This window comes from Poecilia mexicana, unplaced genomic scaffold (assembly GCF_051168715.1).
Source record: "Poecilia mexicana isolate PSO_F unplaced genomic scaffold, ASM5116871v1 scaffold_15, whole genome shotgun sequence".
NCBI classification, from domain to species: Eukaryota; Metazoa; Chordata; class Actinopteri; order Cyprinodontiformes; family Poeciliidae; genus Poecilia; species Poecilia mexicana.
This window is the reverse complement of record NW_028263384.1, coordinates 18,558,245-18,578,434: the sequence shown is the minus strand read 5'-3', so window position 1 is coordinate 18,578,434 and position 20,190 is coordinate 18,558,245. Positions and strand designations below refer to the sequence as shown.

The following is a 20,190-nucleotide window of genomic DNA, read 5'->3' as shown; positions in this document are numbered from 1 at the left end:
ACAGCTCTCCTCTCAGCTGCAGAAACAATGAAGGGAGCCCTATAAACTCCTAATTGCAATAAAATAAGACATTTCCCTACCTTCATCACTGTCTGAACCTTTATTGTATAATACCATTAAGGAAATATTAACTAAGGAAGGTCTAGATACAGAAATATAAAAAGTGAAAACATCAGTCTGATCATTTTTCAAATGATAACATCCTCACTGCAGATTTGGTTAAGCCACTCCAGTCACCTTGATTTTAATCACCATTGCCTCAGAGGCTCTCTGGTGGTTCTTTATCTTCCTCTGCTGAGCTTCTTCCTTGTTCCGGTTAAGTAAAGCTGAGAAATGAAACTAGAATTCAAACCTAAGAGGTTTACTAATTAAAATGTATCAATGTATCTTTTAGCAATAAGCATTTAATTGAATTTTGGGTGCACTAAAGTGAGATAATGCCAAAATCATAAATTTTTACTTTGCTAAACATAAAGAGGCCTTGGCAGTAGCTCCTACCTGCACAGGATATGAGAATTTAGTGTCTGCTGCTTCTGCTGCTGGAAACTGCTCCATTTTAGTCATAAATAATAAAGTGTTAAAAACAACAAAAAAAGAAATGGCAAAATTGAAAGTATGCTTTAAAAGGAAACAAAAAAACTGCTAAAAGAAATCTGCAAAAATGTAGTAGAATCCTTCTCTAGCCGCACAAGTTCAACAAAATACCTGCAAATGGATGCAATGCATTTCAGCAGCAAGGCATTTCAAGGTGCTTTACATAATTAAAGAAAAAATAAAAATAGCATGACATTGAATAAACAGTAAGAAAGAGAAAGAGATTTTTTTTTAAAAAAGAAAAAGATTAAAAAAGATAAAAACATACTTTTGTTATGGAATTTAAGCGCCTGTTGTCACCGGACTCCGCCGTCCGTTTAACACGGGTATTATTCAGGCCCCATAGACTGACAGGACAAGGTCTCCAACCTTGCAGCACCAGGTTCCGTAGAAAGAGGAATAAAATAAATTAATAAATAGATAAAAAGTAAAGATAAAAACATTAAAAACATCGAAGACATAAAAACATCGAAGACATCAACTAACAGGTTCAACTAACATGTAAATCTTTACTGACTTGATACTGAAGAGGTTCAGTTCCTTTTTCAACAAATGCACAAGTTTTCTGGAATCTGATGTAATGCAAACTTGCAATGGATTATATAAAAATTGAAAAGTGAAATTAATTTAACTTTATATTTTTAGTGGGGAAAAAATATAAAATGACTGCACTGGTGAGACAAATACCAAACTAATTGCAAAACCATGTGGAGTTGGATGTTTATCCACATCTTTTTCTGCATCTAGTAATATTGCAGGAATGGTGTTGTTATGTTTATAAGGCCAAGTCATCCGGTGCTTTGTGTTCTTGAAGTTCTGAATGCCAAAAATAGCATCGTTCCTTTATGGATGTATGTTGCAAAATTATTATTTAAGAGATTATGGTAAGAAATGCAAAAAAGTGTGCCATAATTGTCACTGCTTCACCAAATTTAAAATACTTTTTAGAGAAGACAATCTTTGGATACCAGTTGCTCCAGAAAAGGAAGAGATCAAGTTCAATTTTAATCCTCTTAGCATGTTCAAGGTAATACAGTCATATACTTTTTGCATATTTTAAAATGTATGACATCTGTCCTTCACATGGGAGATTCTGCAACACCCTCCAGACCCCTACATACCACAGCCTTGCATCATTCTTCATTCTTGACCTGTCTGAAGTGTTCTTTCCTCTTAATGAGGCGGTTTTTCACTGAAGTTCTCCAGCGAACCTTTGAGGGCTTTACAGGAGAATGCAGAGTTTATACAGAGTTCAAGATATATAAACTGCTGGACCGTTGCACTGTAGCGTAAAACAAGCTTCCCCTTACATTTGAGCCAAAACACTGTAAGCTTTTCTGAACTCCCTTGTAAGACCCACAAAGACTGCTGAAGTCCACTGAGTGTTACATTAGATTGCAGAACTCTTGTATTTGAAGATTTATGAAAACCCCCAACGACACACCAAGAGGAACTCAATTAGATCCTCTTTTAGAGAACAAACACGTTCTGCCATCTTCAGTCCAGAAAGAGGTTGAAAACACAAAAAGTAACCGCTGCACTGACAACTTTTTATGGACTGTCTGGTTCTCACTGCATGTCTTTCAGAACAGCAGCCGAGGTGACAGAATGGTCAAGTTCAAACTTACAGGGACTGCTGGCTCCCTCTGATCTACAACTTTCCAGAGAACTAACTTCCTGTCAGTGTCACATCTATAAATCACTGACTTCAAGTGAAATAGTAAGATATTGGCAGCTGTAACAAAGGACACATTAGTGTGGCTCATAATTTGACACTGAATATTTTGGTAACTATACGCTACAAAGTTTCAATGTTTCTTGCTGTCACAGCACGACATATAAATAAAAGGGGCAAAGATAAACTGAAGCCTGCGCATGCAGTGCTTGTAGAAAGGGATAAACCATAGGACTTGCAGAGGTCACAGAATTGCCTAAATAATTTAGTACATCATCCTGTGATGTGAGAAAAACATCCACTGGCTCGTTGGCTCAGAATTACTGCTTTAGCGTCCTCCATATTAGAAAAAGTGTGAAAAGCCTTCAGACAAATGTATTTATAATTGCTGTGGCATAGTCTCACAAGAGGAAATTAATAAATTTGAATATATTTATTCAGTGGGGGAATAAATCCCATATTGCAAGAATAAACATGTTTTAACCAAGTTTTTGCCTTAGTTACTGGCATCTCAAACCATTCTTATAAAATCAGTTCACTGAGAGACTTCTCACATTTGACCTTTTAGGTTTATCAGCACATTTATAACATTTTATTAACTTATACATGACTTGCTATTTCTTGACCCATTTCTCCTCCCTTTTCATATAAACTTTATTTAAATTTCTGCAGTCAAACCAGTAGCTAAAGGGGCAATGCTAACTTCTCACTGTAACTGCAGCCTGATTGGTCTTTTCACATGTTGTTACCAAAACCTTCAATAAGGAGATAAGTGGCAGGATTTGTCGCCTGCTCGTTTTTTCAGAAGCTCATCAAAATATTCCTTCAAATCAGCCCAGAAACTGATCACTGGACACAGAATCAACCTCATAGGTATGTCTAACTTCCGATGCGCGTTAAGAAAACTCTTCCAGTCATTCACCACTGTTCTTAACTGGGTCAACCTAATGTGTATGCGTTGCTGTGTCAGAAGACACTTAGCCACTTTTTGGCCAGGCTTCTTTTTAATCCAGACCTGATGTTCAGAAGATATCAAAAGGCCAAAAACATGAGCGGAAGTGTAACTTAGACTAGATAAGAGATCATTTCCAGCCAACACTTCCTCATTGAAATGATGCAACATGCATAGATTAACCTGAAATAAAATAAAATCAAGCAAAACCGGATTTACATCACAACTAAACTTTCTCTTCTTAAACTTAATTGCAGATTTTTACAAGAGATATTTCATATTTTATAATGATGCCATGCTCTGCGGGGGAGGCTGAAAGCCTCTTTATTAAAGTATGGGGTAACCTTGCTGCACTATGGACTACTTATTGAATAAAATGCGTCATAAACCCCTTCTAAGCAGAGCTACTTTTCTGTTTTCTTGACGGTCAAATAGGTCTGTGTCAAATCTGAATTACTTGCTCGTTCTGTTTTTGTAAAATGTGTTTATGTATTCCACAGCGTCCTCTCTTCAAGAGATATTATGTCAACCTTCATCTGTAAGTATTGAATTTCAACAACATGCTTCAATGTTTTGCTGATTAATGAAGAAACAGCTATCACATTTCTGAAACCTTTTCAAGTTGACAATACTGCATCTTAATGTGTCAGAAGAAAGCATTAAAAATTAACCACAGACCAGTCGACAACATCTTTATTCTGTATTAAAACAGTTGTTGTTTTAAAGAATTACATAGAATTTTGATTTATGGCAGATTCATTACCTCTTTTTTTTCACATTTACTGCCAGCAACTGTTAGCAGCCATACAAAATTATTCAATTGCTTACTCTGACAGGTTGCAAATCTGTTCCTTAATCATTCAGAGTTTTGATAGACTGAACTTTAGCAGCTAATGTAATGCTTTACATACACACTTCAAACACTTCCATGCTCCTGTCAGTTGTACCAAAAGATGTCCCTGCTTCTTTTCCAGTCAGACCGAGCTGCTCATCAGGCTCTTTAATGTGCAGCTCACAAACCGAGAACAGACCTCTCCTTTCTGCTGCCGTCTTATCTTCCACCAATTTCTCTTTTGAGTCCATAACGGTATCCGTCTGCGCTGCTAGTCTGGTATTTTCTACCTGGAATGAAAGAGGATATACATTTGTCTCTAAGTCAATGCTGTGACAGTAATGTAGGCCAGATGGACAGAATAGCATTTTTGTGATCATCATCTTCTTTTGACTTCAGTGTGATGACCAAATATCACTGGTTATAGATGAGTTTTAGGCTTATCAACAAAATGAAGTTGCTCTAAGCTGGTGTGGCATTTGAGAGACTCGCAGATAAAATCTCTTATTCTGCGCAGCGTCTTCACATGGCTATTGTAGTTTTAAATTAACTGCTGACAGAGCTCTTAGAAACTATTGGCACTGAACTTTTTGAAAAACTCATATTGGTTCCACAAGTTGGAAGAAATGATCAATAAAGAGTCATTATTCTGGAGTCATTACAGAGTTTTATTCATGCTGCGCACAGAGCTTTGAGCCAGAGGGGGAAAAAAGTCTTATTCTGAATTTAAAAATGCTGCGAACAGAAAATGTTCCATACTTCTCAAATATTCCTCCTCTTTTTCAAACTTCTGCAAAACAACCTGCATGTTTCTCATTCATCCATTCACACAATTTGCTTTTTTCCTGTTTCTTTGAAGTTTGTGTAGTTAGCTTGTTGAATTTTCAGACGTGTAGCAATGTGTGAGTTCAGGGTGAGGTTAGAGTTCTGGCTCTGTAAAAGGCACAGTCTGACAGGTGAACAACAAATATTGGTTTCATTGTGGGAGAAAAGATAACTAGAACTGACTTTGAACTGAATAGAGGAGATGGGCTTTAGCGTTATTGGAAGATGTGTTTCTTCTTACCACCTGCTGCTTTCTCTTTCTAAGGCCAATTCTCTATTTAAAAGCACCAAGCCAGGCTGAGAGCTGCTCAACTACAAAAAATATTACATGTTTTTATTCATTTATTTGCTTACTGATTATACCAAATTGTCATTGGACCAAACATGTCCAGCACTTACAATAAAAAAAATATATTCTTTCTTTCCAAAACCTTTACTTTCTGCAGGTGTTTCTGACAGGGCCGTCACTCTTTTGTTGGTTTCAACACACGCTAAGACTCACTGTGTGCTGAAAAATTTAATCTCTCCATCTTCAGCTAAGAGACACTTGGAGGATTTAGTCTAAAACTGATATTTCATCCACCTTGACATAACTCTCTATTCCATCAAAAATATAAAGAACAAACAAGCAAAAAAATGTCAGCAAAGTTGTGCTGATCCACTTTGTGTTCTTGTGCAAAATACCCTTTGGCACTGAAGTCAGTAAACTAAAGCTGTAGCTGTTATTGCAAAGAAGAATAGGCAAATATATCTGTCTGAATGTAATGCCTGTATGCATCTCCTTCATTTGCATGGCCTAAATTTAACACATTTTGATGGTTTTGGAGTTCTCCATAGGTAAAAGTAGTCATTCACCAACATCTGCCTGTTGTGTTGAGTGTACAACAGGGGAAACAAATTAAATGACCAAAAATAAATGAATAAAAATGTTTTGAAAATCATGTATAGTTGTATTAAGTACAAAGATTCTTTACAGAATTGTGAAGTGAAGGAATACAGCCTTGAATTTAGCAGAAAATAAAATCATTCCAGTCACCAAGGTTCACTTCACATTAAGGACTCCAGCATGATAAAAGAACTCAGAGATGACTGGACCAAGGTACATTTCTTTCTTTTCAATGTTCTATTACATTTTCTAATACTTCTGTCTTGTGCTTTTGTCACAAATAAAGCAGTTTGGAAAAGACATTACTACATTTTAAACCTTGGAAAAAGTGAAGGCAGTAAATGTATTGACAAATTCCTCACACTGTAAGCCATGCAAGTCAGCATTTTAAGTCTCTTAATGGATGTTTCCTAGTAAGCACAGTGTTAATGCATTTATTTCTCCAAAACAGTATTGTGGACGACATTTTGTTTTGCTTTCCCTGAAACAAAAGTTTGGATATTTTCTGACTGTCTGAAGCAATATATTTCGATAACAGGGAAGTTGGTGTTTCTTTCTTTTTCTTATACACATTGTGTTTACAGGTTGCTGTTAAATGAGCTGAATTTGTGTCTCAGAATTTGATGTGTCTCCAAGGCACTAACCTGCTAATTATTTACAAGCTGTATCTTAAAATAACAACAAATCATAACTGAGTAAATATGAAAAGCACATTTTTTTTACATATGTCTTGAATTTAATTTTAACTTTCCCTTCTCTGCAGCAACAGTGTCTTTTTTGTTTCATATGAAGGATTACATAACACTTACTAGGCTTAGGGTCACAGTAATTGGGGATGCTTTATGGGTAAATATTACAACACGTTTTGTTCTGTAGGTTAAAGTGTAACTGGGGGTGTGATCAGAGTAAGAAAAATGAGATGGAGAAAAAGACGGAGGCAGACTAAAGCTAGACAGTTGCAGAGAGAAACGCGAAGCTCTGCCCAATCGCATCCTGACAACTTAAGATTCACTTGTTCACGTGTTGATTGCATTTTCATATTCACCTGAACACTCTTTAAACTTTCAGTGAAGCAGTTTTTGTTTCTGCTTATAGTTGGGTTCAAAATTCAAAAGAGAGGGAGCCTGGGCATCCTTCTAGCCTCAGAGTAAATCCCCTGACAGACAGCAAACTGTGTGAGTCATGGCTGATGACCCTTTTCAGCTGAGAGAAACCAAACTCACAGAAGTGTTGAAACCCAGAGCAGAAGCCAAAGCTGGTTCCAAGAAAGAAAAAGGTGTCTGACCCAACTGGAGAAACTCCCTTGTGTCCGATGTTTCTGGAGCCCGATCAAGAAGCCTTTCTTTTTTTGTCTATTTGTAAATTCTTTTAAAGTCTTTCCTCAGACTTCTTTTAGGTATTCAGAAAATCCAAGTTATGCCGACAAACTGTCAGTCTCCCATCCAGATAGAAAGAAAGAGACAGAGTGAAAGGCCTTTAAAAATAAAAGAAAATACTTTTGACTTAAAACTGTCTGAACAGTAATCCTCCAACTCTTTCTACATTTCAATAGTGAGGTTTCTTCTTTGTTTGTTTCTGTCTTCTGTGTGAATTAATCATTAATCATGGTTACAAATTGTTAAATAGTTGATTTTTTTTGTGAGTAGGTACAGCTTAATCAAAATTCCTATTAAGGTGTTGGGTATTTATATAAATTTTTCCTTTCATGACATGAGCAATTTAGGTTGCTTGATGGAGAAATTTTACCCTTTAGACAAAATTGAACCTGCTGAAGCATTATATTTTATCTAATGAGACATGAAATGTACCTGTTTTACTTGTGGATTATGTGTTAGCGTTAGTGAAGCAACATTCATTATTTAAAGCAAAAAGAAAATTGGGGAAATAGGCAAGTAGACAAGACTGTTGTTTCTCATGGAAAAACAATCATTTTTACATCAAATGTTTCAAGAGAAGTGAAGCCCAAATTTCACTGCCCCCCAAAACAATCTGAAACATGTAATTTCTCTGTCAGCTAAGTGATTGTATCTCATTGGTTTGTTGTCTCACAGTTATGCTGCTTCTGCCAAAGCCTCTGTTCTGATTCTATAATGATGAACTCCCTGGAGCCACCGGCTATTCTCGCCTCCTGTGCATTAACCTCTACCTGCATGATGGAGCCACCTCACCTCTTCCTGGGTCCATGCTTTGTCAGCTCTGCTGTGAAGCTACATGTCCAGCTGTCCATAACTCCTTCAAACCTCTCATCCTTGACTTCAACGTAATCTGGCTTGATTCTGCATGTCTGTTAGCATTTTCTTTTTTGAATCTGCTTCATCAGTCGTGTGCTGTCTGAATTTCAAAAAAGGACCATCTTGTGTTTTTTTTCTGAAAATATGTAAACATTCACAGAGTTAAAAAAAAAATAAAAATACGTTCACCTCAAAAGCTCTTTTAAAGTGTTTTTGAGTTAAATATAGATCAGACTTGCAACATTTAAACCACAGTAAACTCCCATTCATTCAGTGGCTGTTGATTTACACCACTGGCTTATTTTCTATGTGACCCAAAACACAACCTTGTCACAACTGTCTTCTCACTGCAGCCTAAATCTGCATATTGTGCCATAAACTCTGGGTGCTTTTGAGAAAGACTTTTAGCCTCTGGGTGCTTATGCTTAATGAATGTCACAGCTGTTGCGGTTTCAATTTATGTGCACTTGAACCTAGCTTGAAGTGAACAAAAAGGTTAGCTTAATACAATGATCAATCATTGACGTGTCACAGATATCAGTTCTTTGACATAAAATGAAAGTTGTTGTGGGAACAAAGGAAACTGGGCAATGCTGATTTTGCTATTTGTTTATATATACACATATATATAACTTATTTACATTTCATTAATTAAGTAATGAGTTTGTAGTTTTTTTTTAATAACTACAAACTCAAATTAGATGTTTTTTTCATGATTTTTTAAAGCCTGTTCATTTTGCAGATGCTCAGATTTTTTTGGCTACCAGTTTTATATAAGCTATGTTCTGTGTAAGAAAGTTTGAAGGTCTTGAAAAGTTCACATCAGTCCTTTATAGGAAAAGGAAAATAATTCTCAGCCCTTAGTCTCTTTGTTGGACGTTTTCAGAAATATCAGTGCAGAATTGTCAGCTTTTTTTTTTTTTTACTTTCAGCTCCTCCAACCTTTCTTTCCTCGGCAGAACGAAACACCATTTCCTTTTATTATAGACTCACTCAAGTGAAGTGTGCTTAACATGAGAAGGGAAGGATGCAAATTTACAAAACTGCATGACGGCAACAAGAGGAGTCACAATTTTCCACTGCTCTCCAGTTGAATCTTTCTGACAAGAAGTTTGGGGAATAGGCCAGAAAATCACCAGCTTGTGAAGGAAAAATTGAATCACCCTCTGAGCATCTGATGTGAGAGGCAATGGGTTAGAAAACAAATACAGGAAAACGAATAAATGGTTGAAGAAATACTACTGGGGACTTTCCAAATTTCTAGTAAATGCCACTGTTCATCTAATTTGAGGTTAAATTATGTATTTCATGCAATTGTATCTGTGGAGCAAAAGGAAAAGGATGCATGTTTTTTTTTTTCCTTTTTTTTTCCTTCCATACAGGGTTTAACAAAATGTAGTAGGGAGTAAACAAAGTGTGAATCAGTAATTAACATTATCCACCAAGTTCCCTTCATCTCCAAGGGAGAACTATGGTGGTGGCAGTATCATGCTGTGGAAATGTTTTTCTTGAAAAGGCAAGCTGTTCAGAGTTGACGGTTATATTGATTAGACAAATATATAAAAAAATATATATTTGTCTGGGTTTGTGTCTTTGTTTGGTTTGTATTTGGATTATTTTGATACGTTTCCTATTGCCCAGAATATAAGAGCCTCACGGCTTCCTTGACTCCATGCCAGACGTTGGTTTTGCCCAGTTCCTTAAGCTCTCTATTCAATTGATTAATAATAATAATAATAATAATAATAATAATAATAATAATAATAATAATAATAATAATAATAATAATAATAATAACATTTATTTATCCAGACCTGACCTACAATCTCATTTTTTAGAGGGACCTGGCAAGATAGCAGTGATGTTGTCATTCACTCCGCAACATACATTTGTTTAGCTTAAAAGCATCAAAGCATAAAATAAAAAAAAAGATGATTAAAACTGATTGACTGTCAAAAGCAATTGCACTCTTCTTCACAGCCTTATTACTTTTAGTTCACTAGGTGTCTCTTGTTGAAAGACATTCAAGGCTGATGTGAGCAACATTTTTACTTACCCAGATTTGTCTCAACTCTGGGAACAAACATAATAGAGAAACACACGGAAATGAAGTCCAAACTGCGTGTGGGACCTAATTATAAAATTAGTCAGCTTGGAGAAACGTAGTCCCACTTGACTGCAAATGGTGAACTCAAGTTCCACAGCTAATAAGATGAAGACCACAATGACACACTGAGTTTAGCTTCTTGAGAAATCACGTGAATTGATAGTGATAGATAGAGTTAATTCTTTGACATGATCAGCTTTGTCCCCGTTTGAAGGTGCTCCACTGTGGTGGATGATTGTTTGATGAAATGCCGATATGAATTTCTCATCATTCCTCTTTTCTCATGCTAGATCTGCCAGCAGATGTGGAAGCAGATCACAGACCTTGTGGATGCCTTCCCAGCGACATCCCCTCCACCAAGACCTTCAATCAGCTTCAGAGTTTTTCCTCTCACCACCCATCCCACCCTCCCCAAATGTCCCACCATGGACACACTGCCTTGGGCGATTTGGCTGACAGCTCCGCTCTTCCTCCCTCACCACAAACCTCATCACCACCCCTGCCTGTGCTCTCTTTAGCCTGGGGTGGAGCGGAGTGGTTCTCTCTATCCCAGTTGCTTTGCTGTTTCCAGTTTATTACTCTTTAGCCCTCTCTAACCAGTTCCACAGTTTATAAGTCTCTCTCTCTTTATAAATAGTCATACATGGTCACCATTATGGGGCAACTGTTTGCTTATCTGCTCTTTGCCAAACTGCTCCACAGCCATCTAACATGCCACACTGCCTACAAGAAAATCTGTGGGAGGCTGGAAAACATTTGACACTGAAGTGGAGGTTCAGTCTTCAGCAGTAAAATAAACTTAAACCTACAGCTAGAGCAACAATAAAACACTTTAAATCATCAAAACATTTATTGCTATTTTTAGTCATCACAGTCAAAATCCAGACTGGAACAAATCTGACCGAGGCTGTGCTTTTCTGCGTGGAGGAAAGGAAAAAATAATCCAACGCCACCTGTTTAAGTGCTTCACATGTAACTGTAATAATATGAGGAACAATTACATTAAGCATTGTCTTGGTGGAAAGGCACCAAGAATTAAACTTTTTGCATATTCCATTTGCTTCCACTTTACTGCTATGCACTGTTGGTCTCATACAAAATAAATATGTTGCAGTTTGTGGGTGCAAGGCATTCCAGGTCACTGAGTTTCCCCGTCCCTGACATTGAAATTAAAGTCCATCCAGAAAGAAAATACATTCAGCTACACTTTTCCAGTAAATGTATTGGTAGAGACACTCATCCTTTTTTAATTGATTAATTATGACTTTTATTCATTCCAGCTAACTAATGGAAAAGGAATGTTTGGCTTTAAGTTAGATTTAAAATTCATTGTATTTTGAATTTGTGTCTATAGTTAATCTATAGAGATCTATCATCTCTTCTCTCCCTTCCACCTGTCGTCTCCCAGCTCAAAATGTGCGAAAAAAATGGAATGCTTGGTTTCACATAAGCCTGCCTGCACAAAGGTTTCTCCATCTCCTTCAAGCCTTTTCTTCTTTTGCTTATGAGGTTTTCTCTTTCAGTTTTTCCCCATCGTAGAGCCTCAAAATTTTGAGCCAATAGAATACCACACAGAGCGGTGATGCAGCTGCCTTCTTTTGGCAGCAATCACTGAAACACATTGTAAGTGTTACTGACAGAGCGGGGCCCAAAATAGGAAAGAGTAGGCAGCGGATAAGCTGACGAACATCTGCAAAATGTGCAACATTGCCAAAATTGTGTTTTAATGCTGTGGTATATGGTTGATGAGTTTATTTGCAGTGAAGGCAATGTTGCCTCATACTGTGGAGTGTCAGTGACTTGATATACTGGAGAGGAAATGTTCACCTCACAGTCTACAGTGCAACATCAGAAATAACAAAATCATGTTTCTGATACTTATTATTTTGTATTGTGTGTGTGCGCGCGTGTGTGTGTAGGTGTGTGTGTAGGTGTATTACAATTAAAGAAGCATTTTAATCATTATATTATGAAATATGTATGAATTGTTAATGATCTCTGGTAAGGAATTCCCCAACCTTTCATAGATAGCTGTCTGAGATGTGTAATTAAACACGTTGTATGGTTCACCTTCTTCCTCTTCCAGGGTCCTGGACGTGCTTAAGTTGAAGAGACTTGAGTTCTTTAGTAAACTGTGGATATAATCCCTCCTGGTGTGTTGCTCTGGGAATCCTGTCAGCCAATACGCTAGAAAACTGTTCAGCAGATAGCTACTTAACTGCAGAGGTACATCGCTTCAGCTCTGGCATTAGAATGCATATGCACAATCCCCGGTGAGTGTCTGTAATTAGATGCATCTTCCTGGCTTTGTGTGCAAATAAAGCGATAAGTCTAATCAACCATAGCTCAGTTGTGCAGTCTCTCCTGTTGTCAACACACTGAACAATAAAAATACAAATTCAGAAAATCAACTCTGACCAGATCTGCATCAGCTTTGATGTCTGTTGTCGTGGCAGAAAGAAAAGTGCAGCTTTTGTCGGTTATAGAGTACAACATATAAATGTTGAGGTTTTTCCTCAGGGTTTTGAAATAATTCATATAAAATTAAATATGACAATCCAAAACTACGAACGACAGATTCCAACTTCAATTCAATTCACAAATATATCCCCCTCCCCCCAAAGGGGATATTAAATGTTATCATAACTCATTTCATGCCAGTATCGTTAAAGAGTCGTTGTCCATGGTGATGCATTGGGCAGAAAAATCTCAGGTAGTGGTTCAGTCTGGCAAGCAGGGATGGAGTGGGGCAACAAAACAGCCCTGGACTTTGACTTAGTGACCCACAACTATCAATATACGGAAAGCTGTCAATGCCTGGCACAGGTATCACACTAATAGAATCATGACTCACTACAATACACCATTTAAATTACACTGATGTTGATGAATGGACCGTATATGACTCCAGTTCTGCTTTCCACACAAGAAGGGATTTCTTACAGTGGGTTTGGCAGACATACCGCCAAACCACATGGTTTGTGTATGGTTTTCTTCACAGTATGTGAGCCACTGTCTGTCTGTGCCATCTTTGTGTTAAAGCACCTTTATTGCCAGAGATTCTTTCTTCTTCTGAGTGTGGCTTTGACTGTCTGACTAGGTGTGCATAAGGTATGGCGTGGGCTGATCTTGTTCTTCATCCATGATGCCTGTTTCACCTCATGTCAACTCTAAGATTTGGGGTTATAGTTCAGGTATTATTTAAATTTAACAGATGCTGATCTGCTGTTTCCAGTTGTAAAATATAAACCAACAAAAATGTTGTCATCAAAACATTTGTCAGAAACTTAAAAAGCGTAGAACTTCCTGTAGCTGGACTTCATTCAAAAGCAAGGGTAAGTTGTTAAGAAGTGATGGGTGAACCTCTAGCCTGTAAAAATGTTTCTGAATGTCAAAGTGTGAAGAGGGTCTCTGAGTTTGGACAGTTTGGCTAGGCAGGATGGAGGGCTTTAAAAGAACGCAGCAGAACCAGCAATCAGCAGGGCATGAAAGGCAGAGGCAGCAGGATGATATAGACCAGCCAAGGGTTATACTAAATATATTCAGCAGTGTGTAAAAAATTGTGTATGAAGCAGCACAGCTTGAGCTGCCTGAAAAACACTCACTGTGATGCTAGCATTTTCCATACTAATGAGTTAGTCCAAAACTCTTAGGGCTATTTTTTCCCAAGTATTTCAAAGATGAAAACCAAACCTACATTGAATTTGCTTGGGGAAAATGCTAACTATAACAGAAGAATGTTCTGATAAAGTTTTCAAACTGTGTTAAAACTTTTGAGTGAGCAGAAAGAAAACCTTTTGAAACAAGCCACTTAGTTGATGAGTACGTTCAGACTCATTCGTTCCTTTTAGACACACACCTGCCACTGACATTAAGCTGAGCTTCTCCAAGGCATCCTATTGTTTGATCTGTTCTGTATTAAATGACACTTTTGTCACCCCTGGTTGTGGAAAGGAAGATGTTTCTAGAGCAAAAAGTCTGGTGATATAGTAGCTGATAGCTCCACTTTATCAAATTAAAATGCATTAGATTAAATAATCCGCATGCATCTTGTAAATGGACACACAAATAATCAATCACAATGTGTGTTCACATGCTGTGTGTGTTCAAAACTGAAGCACTGACATACACAGAGTTGTTAAATTTCTCAGTTACCTAGAAAGAAGAGGTTTCACTTCTGTCTTTGCTGAACATAAAAACAACTCTGTAATGTGTTTGCTTTGTGAGTGCCCAGAATTTACCTGCGCCAGGTTCTAATAACAGTGGATACGTTACTGCGCTCCATAATTATGATACAGGCTAGGCAACACATGCATCAGAACTGGCATACAGGAAAAATGATAGAAAATAGCTTTTGTGTTTTATGTAAATGTCTCTTAAATACACAATGATAAAGTGCAACACAATCTTCTTGTAATTCGTGTATTACAAGAAGAGACAGCAGGAGGGAAAAAACCATCCTTCCAAGCTTTGACCATAACAGATCAATTTTAGATCTGTTTTGATTCCCCGACTAAACATCTATCAGCTGAAGGTGGACATAGAGAACGTTCTGCACACTGTGTATATAAACTGTGGTTTGGTCACAGTGGACACATTCTAGATAAGGGCATTGCTCTTTCTTGGGCAGATTTCGTCAATCCTGGTCCTCAGACACAACTACTGTGCTTTGGCACACCTGATTCAAATGATAGCATTAGCTCCTGCCAGCCAACAAGTGCTGCAGAGACCTGTTTATCGCCCACTTACTCAGTTCAGGTCAAAAAGAAAACCACCTTAAACATGCAGGGTAGGAGCTCATGAGGACCAGGATTTTGAAACACTGCTCTTGGACAATGATAATAAATAAACCAAAAATGTATTCCTTACAACTACTGTGACTCATAGTCCTTCTAAAACAGGCACATAAACAATAATAACTTGTTACTAAAAATTTGGAAAATCAAAACCAGGAGAAAATGTAAAAAGCATAAAAGAAAACATGAACAAAACAGGCTGATAGCAACCAACTGAGACACATTTAAGAAGTGATTGGGGAGTTGATTACTTAACAAGGAGCAGACGGTTGGTTGCTTCAGTCGTCAGGAAAGCCAAGTATTTGAAATTAAACTAAGAAAACGTGTGTATTCCTGAGATCTTCAGCTCCAGTCATTGAGGACCAGAGTCCTGCAACTTTTAGAACTGGCTCTGCTTTGACACACCTGAGCCAAATAATCAGGTCATTAGCAGAACTCTGGAAAATTGACCATTTGATTCAGTTCAGTCGCACCTAAACCAGTTCAGATCAGTATTTTGAAGTTTTTCCGCGTATTTATAACTGGCGACATTTTTTAAAAAGTTTAAAAATGACAACAAAAGGGTAGAGTAGCCATATATAATTGATAAAATGACAGATGGTGGTGATGGGGGAGGCAGGCACCAAATAAAATCTCACCTAGGGTACCAACATGTCTAGGGCCAGCCCTGCTCCATGTAGAGCAGTGTCTTTGTTTTATGGACAGCTTGCACATCTCCACTCATAGGCAGATATTGTAAAATATGCAGTCTGAATCTGTGTCCTCCTGCTCTGGGTCAGACACCTCATTATTTTGATATAAAGGAACAGAATATCCTCTCAGTTACTGATGTCTAAACCTATAGTTTGCTCTGCTGGTCCAGTGTCACAAACTGGATGTATCTTTGCCCTCTACTACGATAGAGCTACTAAACTCAGCAGTTTATGTTTGATATGTTACATATCTAATTGATGCTCAGAGAAGAGAAGGTTCATTAGTTAAAGTAAGGAAGGAGTCTGGTGAACCTTAACGATACTACTATATATTTGTATCCCAGCATGCAGATATTTGGTACTAAATTTCTCAAACACGACACCAAATAGGATAGTTATAAAAAAAAAAAGTGTTTTCTGTTACTCAAAATTAGATTTTTTTTTTTTTTTCCATCAAACTCATCATGAATCTCACCTTTTTCTTATCAGGCATGGCTTGTTGAAAATACTTCCTCAAGGAAATTGATTTAAACCGATCTTCGATCTCCTCTGTAAGTCTTGGAATAGCCGACATCGGACGAACCATCCCAGGTTTTGTCTAAACAAAAACAACAACGATCTGTTACGGGCAGAGTTTTAATATACCAACATTTACAAGGTAAAATATTTTGTACCTTTTCAACATCTGTTAGATTCCTCTGCTTATTGGCAGATGGATGCAGGCTGCATAACGATGCCTGAATAAAAAGAAAGCAGTGAATGACAGAAGATTGCATGGAGTATAAAAAAATACCGTGTGTACAGCTAGTTGTTTACTTCATTGGTGTGTACATTTATAGAATACAAAGTACTGTATAAAAAAAACATGTCGTCCTCCTAACTATGCAATAATTGTGCAAACAAGAAATACAACTTAATAGCACTTTATCATTGTGTATTTAAGAGATATTTACATAAAACACAAAAGCTATTTTCTATAATTTTTCCTGTATGCCAGTTCTGATTAAATACATATGAAATATAACAATGTCAATCAGATTTTGAATGAAACTTTCAGCAGACACTCCAGTTATCTTTTTTATTAAAATATCTTTAATGAAATACTCATGAATTCCCAAACAGTGTTTTCGTGGGAGCAAATGTACATTTATTGACCAAATATACTTAAATGCATTTATTTGAAATGTCAAAAAATAACAACCACAGTTTATTTAACAAAGAAAGATTGAATTTATGGGACTTTTTGAGGGCCAAAATCAGCTAGATGAATATTTTCTTACTTTCTTTCTGTGTTCATACTCAGCCAAAATAAATTATCCCTCATTGGTATTCTCACCTCACTCAATTGGAAACCTTTTTGCATTTTCTGAACAGTTCTTTTAAATTTATTTTGTCAAGGTAAAGATTTTGGTTTTAACTACCAGGTCTTACTTTTAGAAAAGAGCTTCTTTTTCGTGTAGATAACGCCCATATTTTTCATGTTGTTATAAATAAGCTTTCTATTGCAAAATATATTCTTTGGATGACAAAAGTCCGACTTAATAGTCCTAAATTCAGGGACAAAACTAATTGGAGAGCAATATTGCATAATATAAATAGTAAAATACAAGCAGTAGCAAGATGTTGCAGGGGTTCTGTTGGGAGTAACAGCTGGAAATAAATGAAAAGAAAATCAGTCAACTACTCACATATTTGGTTTCACGGCCCAAGGATTTTGAAAATGAAGGCTTGTGCTGAAAATGAAAAGTAAGGCGTGAAAAAAAATCTAGTGTGAAAATGAGACATGCTCCACCTAACAGTAAGTAAACTCATTTTCAAAAGTGTAATCAATTAAATAAAAAAGGGAACTTTTTTATTTAATTGGTTTTTTTAAAATTCCTAAATGATTTATTTTTTATCAGCCATGATTTATGTCTGAATATTTCTGACCCAGTTAAGTCTGGACAGCCATCTGCCTTCAATCCAGAGCACACTGACAAATATTGTTTACCACTTTGAGCTGATCTTGTTTCTTCTGAAAACTACATGAGCCAGTCTCCTTTGATCAAAAATCTATGTTTTTTCCTCATACATACCAACTTTATAGAGTCAAAATTCCCTTTAATCGCTCTTACAGTTAATATCACAGCATGAATGAGAATATCTATTTTACAAAAGTCCAGAGCAGTTTTGCAGGAAGTGTTTCCATCTGTGGTAATTCCCCATTTTAATTCAAACTCTGACTGAACGTGAAAGCTGATGATCTCTACTCTCTGTGTCCTATTTAGTAAACATGCTGCATCAAAGCATGTTAAATAAAAAAACAGTGGAAAGAAAAACAATTTGCCTATAACCAGTTAAAGGATTTTGATGCAAAACCTTTTCAAACATTTGGGAAGATTGTCAAGACATGGACTCCGGCTGGAGTCGGTGCTTCATAAGCCAATAGGGCCCCATTTCAGAAAGCTGGGTTAACAAGCCCCGATTAGAGGGCAGATTCTCTGAATGAGGACATGAACTACCAATGTTGCATTTCTTGAGTTGAGGGGATTGGACCGTTTCTCAGTGGTCCAAAGGTGATTCAGAGTTATGTTTTCACAGATAGTGATTATTTAGGAACCAGGTAATTGTTGCTGTTTAACTCTGTTTTATTAAGTCCAAAATCATGCTCAGCTGTTCAGAAACACAAAGAAAATTCTGATTGAATATCCTAGTACTGAACCCCAAAGCACACCATTGAAATATTGTTCAGAGAAAGACGACAGATGGCAACAACAATGCAGACGCGATGAAGGCAGCTACTATAGCAACCTTGATTATCATAGCCACAAGCTAGCTGTCTCCATATTAATGCACAAATTTGTGCCAAAGGAGACCTTATCAAGTACTGTAAAATAAATAAATAAATAAAAATAATATGTATATACAAAACCAGGTATAGGCAATGGGTGCCTAATATTTTCATGCACTTAGCATCTTTGCTTCAGGCTTTACATTATGTGAATTACCTGCCATCGTTTTAAAAAGAACAATCTGTGTTTTTGAAAGACTGCATGCTAAACTATCAATTTTCTAGAGATGAATGTCATTAGTTAATTTTTTGTGAAGGAGGCATAAATTTAATACAAACACCCACAACATGTTCCGAGTTGTGCTTTGTTTGTAAATTATTTCTGGTTTTCAAGTAAAATAAAAGCAAAAGTTGTGGTAATCCAGAATCTACAGCACACTGTTACAAATTACCTGAAAATGCTCCTTGGTAGTCGAAGACTTGGAGGTTTTCTGGCACTGGGATGTTTTGCAATTACAAGGTGAATAAATTATCCCATTAATTCACTTTCAATATTGTGCTTCACAATTTGCTGTTGAATAATCTGGTTTCAATTTCAGCAATCAATGACAGAACTCACTGGTGGATTGGAATTTGACAGTATCTCATCAATAACTGCATAAAGGTCCTCTGACTTTTGACGGAGCTCAGCAGGAGAGCACATCTGCAGACAGGACAGAATTATTAAGACTTTTGCATGAAGTATGACGCATGAATACGATAAGAAGCTTTGTGCCCTTTGACCTCTGCATGGGTGTCTGTAGGACTTCTGTCCATGGAGTTACAGTCGTTCATTTTTCTTTCCACTTCTTCATCTATTGCCTATGAAAACAAAGAAAGAAAAAAAGTGCCAAGTTTCAACCAAAGAATACAAAATACATCATCCATCAATTATTGTCTGTACATAATTTAAAAATTCTGAAAAATAATACAAACTTTATTTGCATTTAGCACTTATTAACAGTTCTTCATGCCCACGTCAAACATCTTGTTGCATAACATTATAAAAATGATGAAACACTCACTTATTGTCAAAATGGAGTTGTACAAAGTTTGAAAAGCAGAACTAACAACAACTGTGGCACAGCTGATTTTTAATCAAGTATGTTTAATTTTTTTGTTAGACTATTTGTAAGCACTGGAATTAAAGACATGTTTTTTATTTTTATTTTTATTATGCTACTGTATCATGTATTTTTAGAGATCCTTTGCAGCATTGTTTACATTTGTTGCTGCACTCTGAATTTTAGGTTCATACCTTTGAAGATGAAGAATAAAGCATCTATTAAATTTTCTAAATAGTCAAAGAACCACCAAACCTTTATAAGTTCAGTGGACTTTAAATTGAAATTCAAAAGCAAGCATGTATTACACATTACTGGAAAACAGACAAGAGTTTATTGACCATTATTAAATAAGAACTTGAAAGATCAGTGTCTGTGAAGAATAGTGCAGATTGTAGAAAAACAAAACCTGAGCAAGCAAACAGAAATACATGTTTTTTATTTTTTTTATGTTTTTTTTTTACCCAAACCATGCATAGCACACTGAACCAGCACACAGAGACCAGGGATTTCTAAAGTGGACAGATTTTGTTTTCTATAGATTCTTGCAATTCGTTTCTTTCAAAAACAATGCTCGAGGAAAGTTTGCAAGGTGAAATAAGCCAAGGAAAGCAACTGCATACAATTCAAAGTTTCTATAACGCTGGAAAGTCGTACTGTTGCTTTGTGTTGCTTCTCTGAGATAATCACATAGAAAACATGATTTACCAAAAAAGTATTGGTGAAG

The 20,190-nt window shown here is 36.6% G+C and overlaps 1 protein-coding gene across 1 annotated transcript in view; it reads right to left on the bottom strand.

Annotated features, from left to right (window-relative positions):
* Positions 1-3,896: 3,896 nt before the first annotated feature.
* mlip (muscular LMNA-interacting protein) overlaps positions 3,897-20,190 on the bottom strand; it is a 29,851-nt gene continuing 13,557 nt past the window's right edge. Inside the window, exons 6-12 of the mRNA XM_014981854.2 lie at positions 19,144-19,221; positions 18,980-19,063; positions 18,813-18,857; positions 17,279-17,323; positions 16,265-16,327; positions 16,066-16,188; positions 3,897-4,343 (exon numbers count right to left, since the gene is read on the bottom strand). Of these exons, the coding sequence (XP_014837340.1) occupies positions 4,125-4,343; positions 16,066-16,188; positions 16,265-16,327; positions 17,279-17,323; positions 18,813-18,857; positions 18,980-19,063; positions 19,144-19,221 (657 nt within the window). The 3' untranslated portion in view covers positions 3,897-4,124. The remainder of the gene's footprint in view (positions 4,344-16,065; positions 16,189-16,264; positions 16,328-17,278; positions 17,324-18,812; positions 18,858-18,979; positions 19,064-19,143; positions 19,222-20,190) is intronic.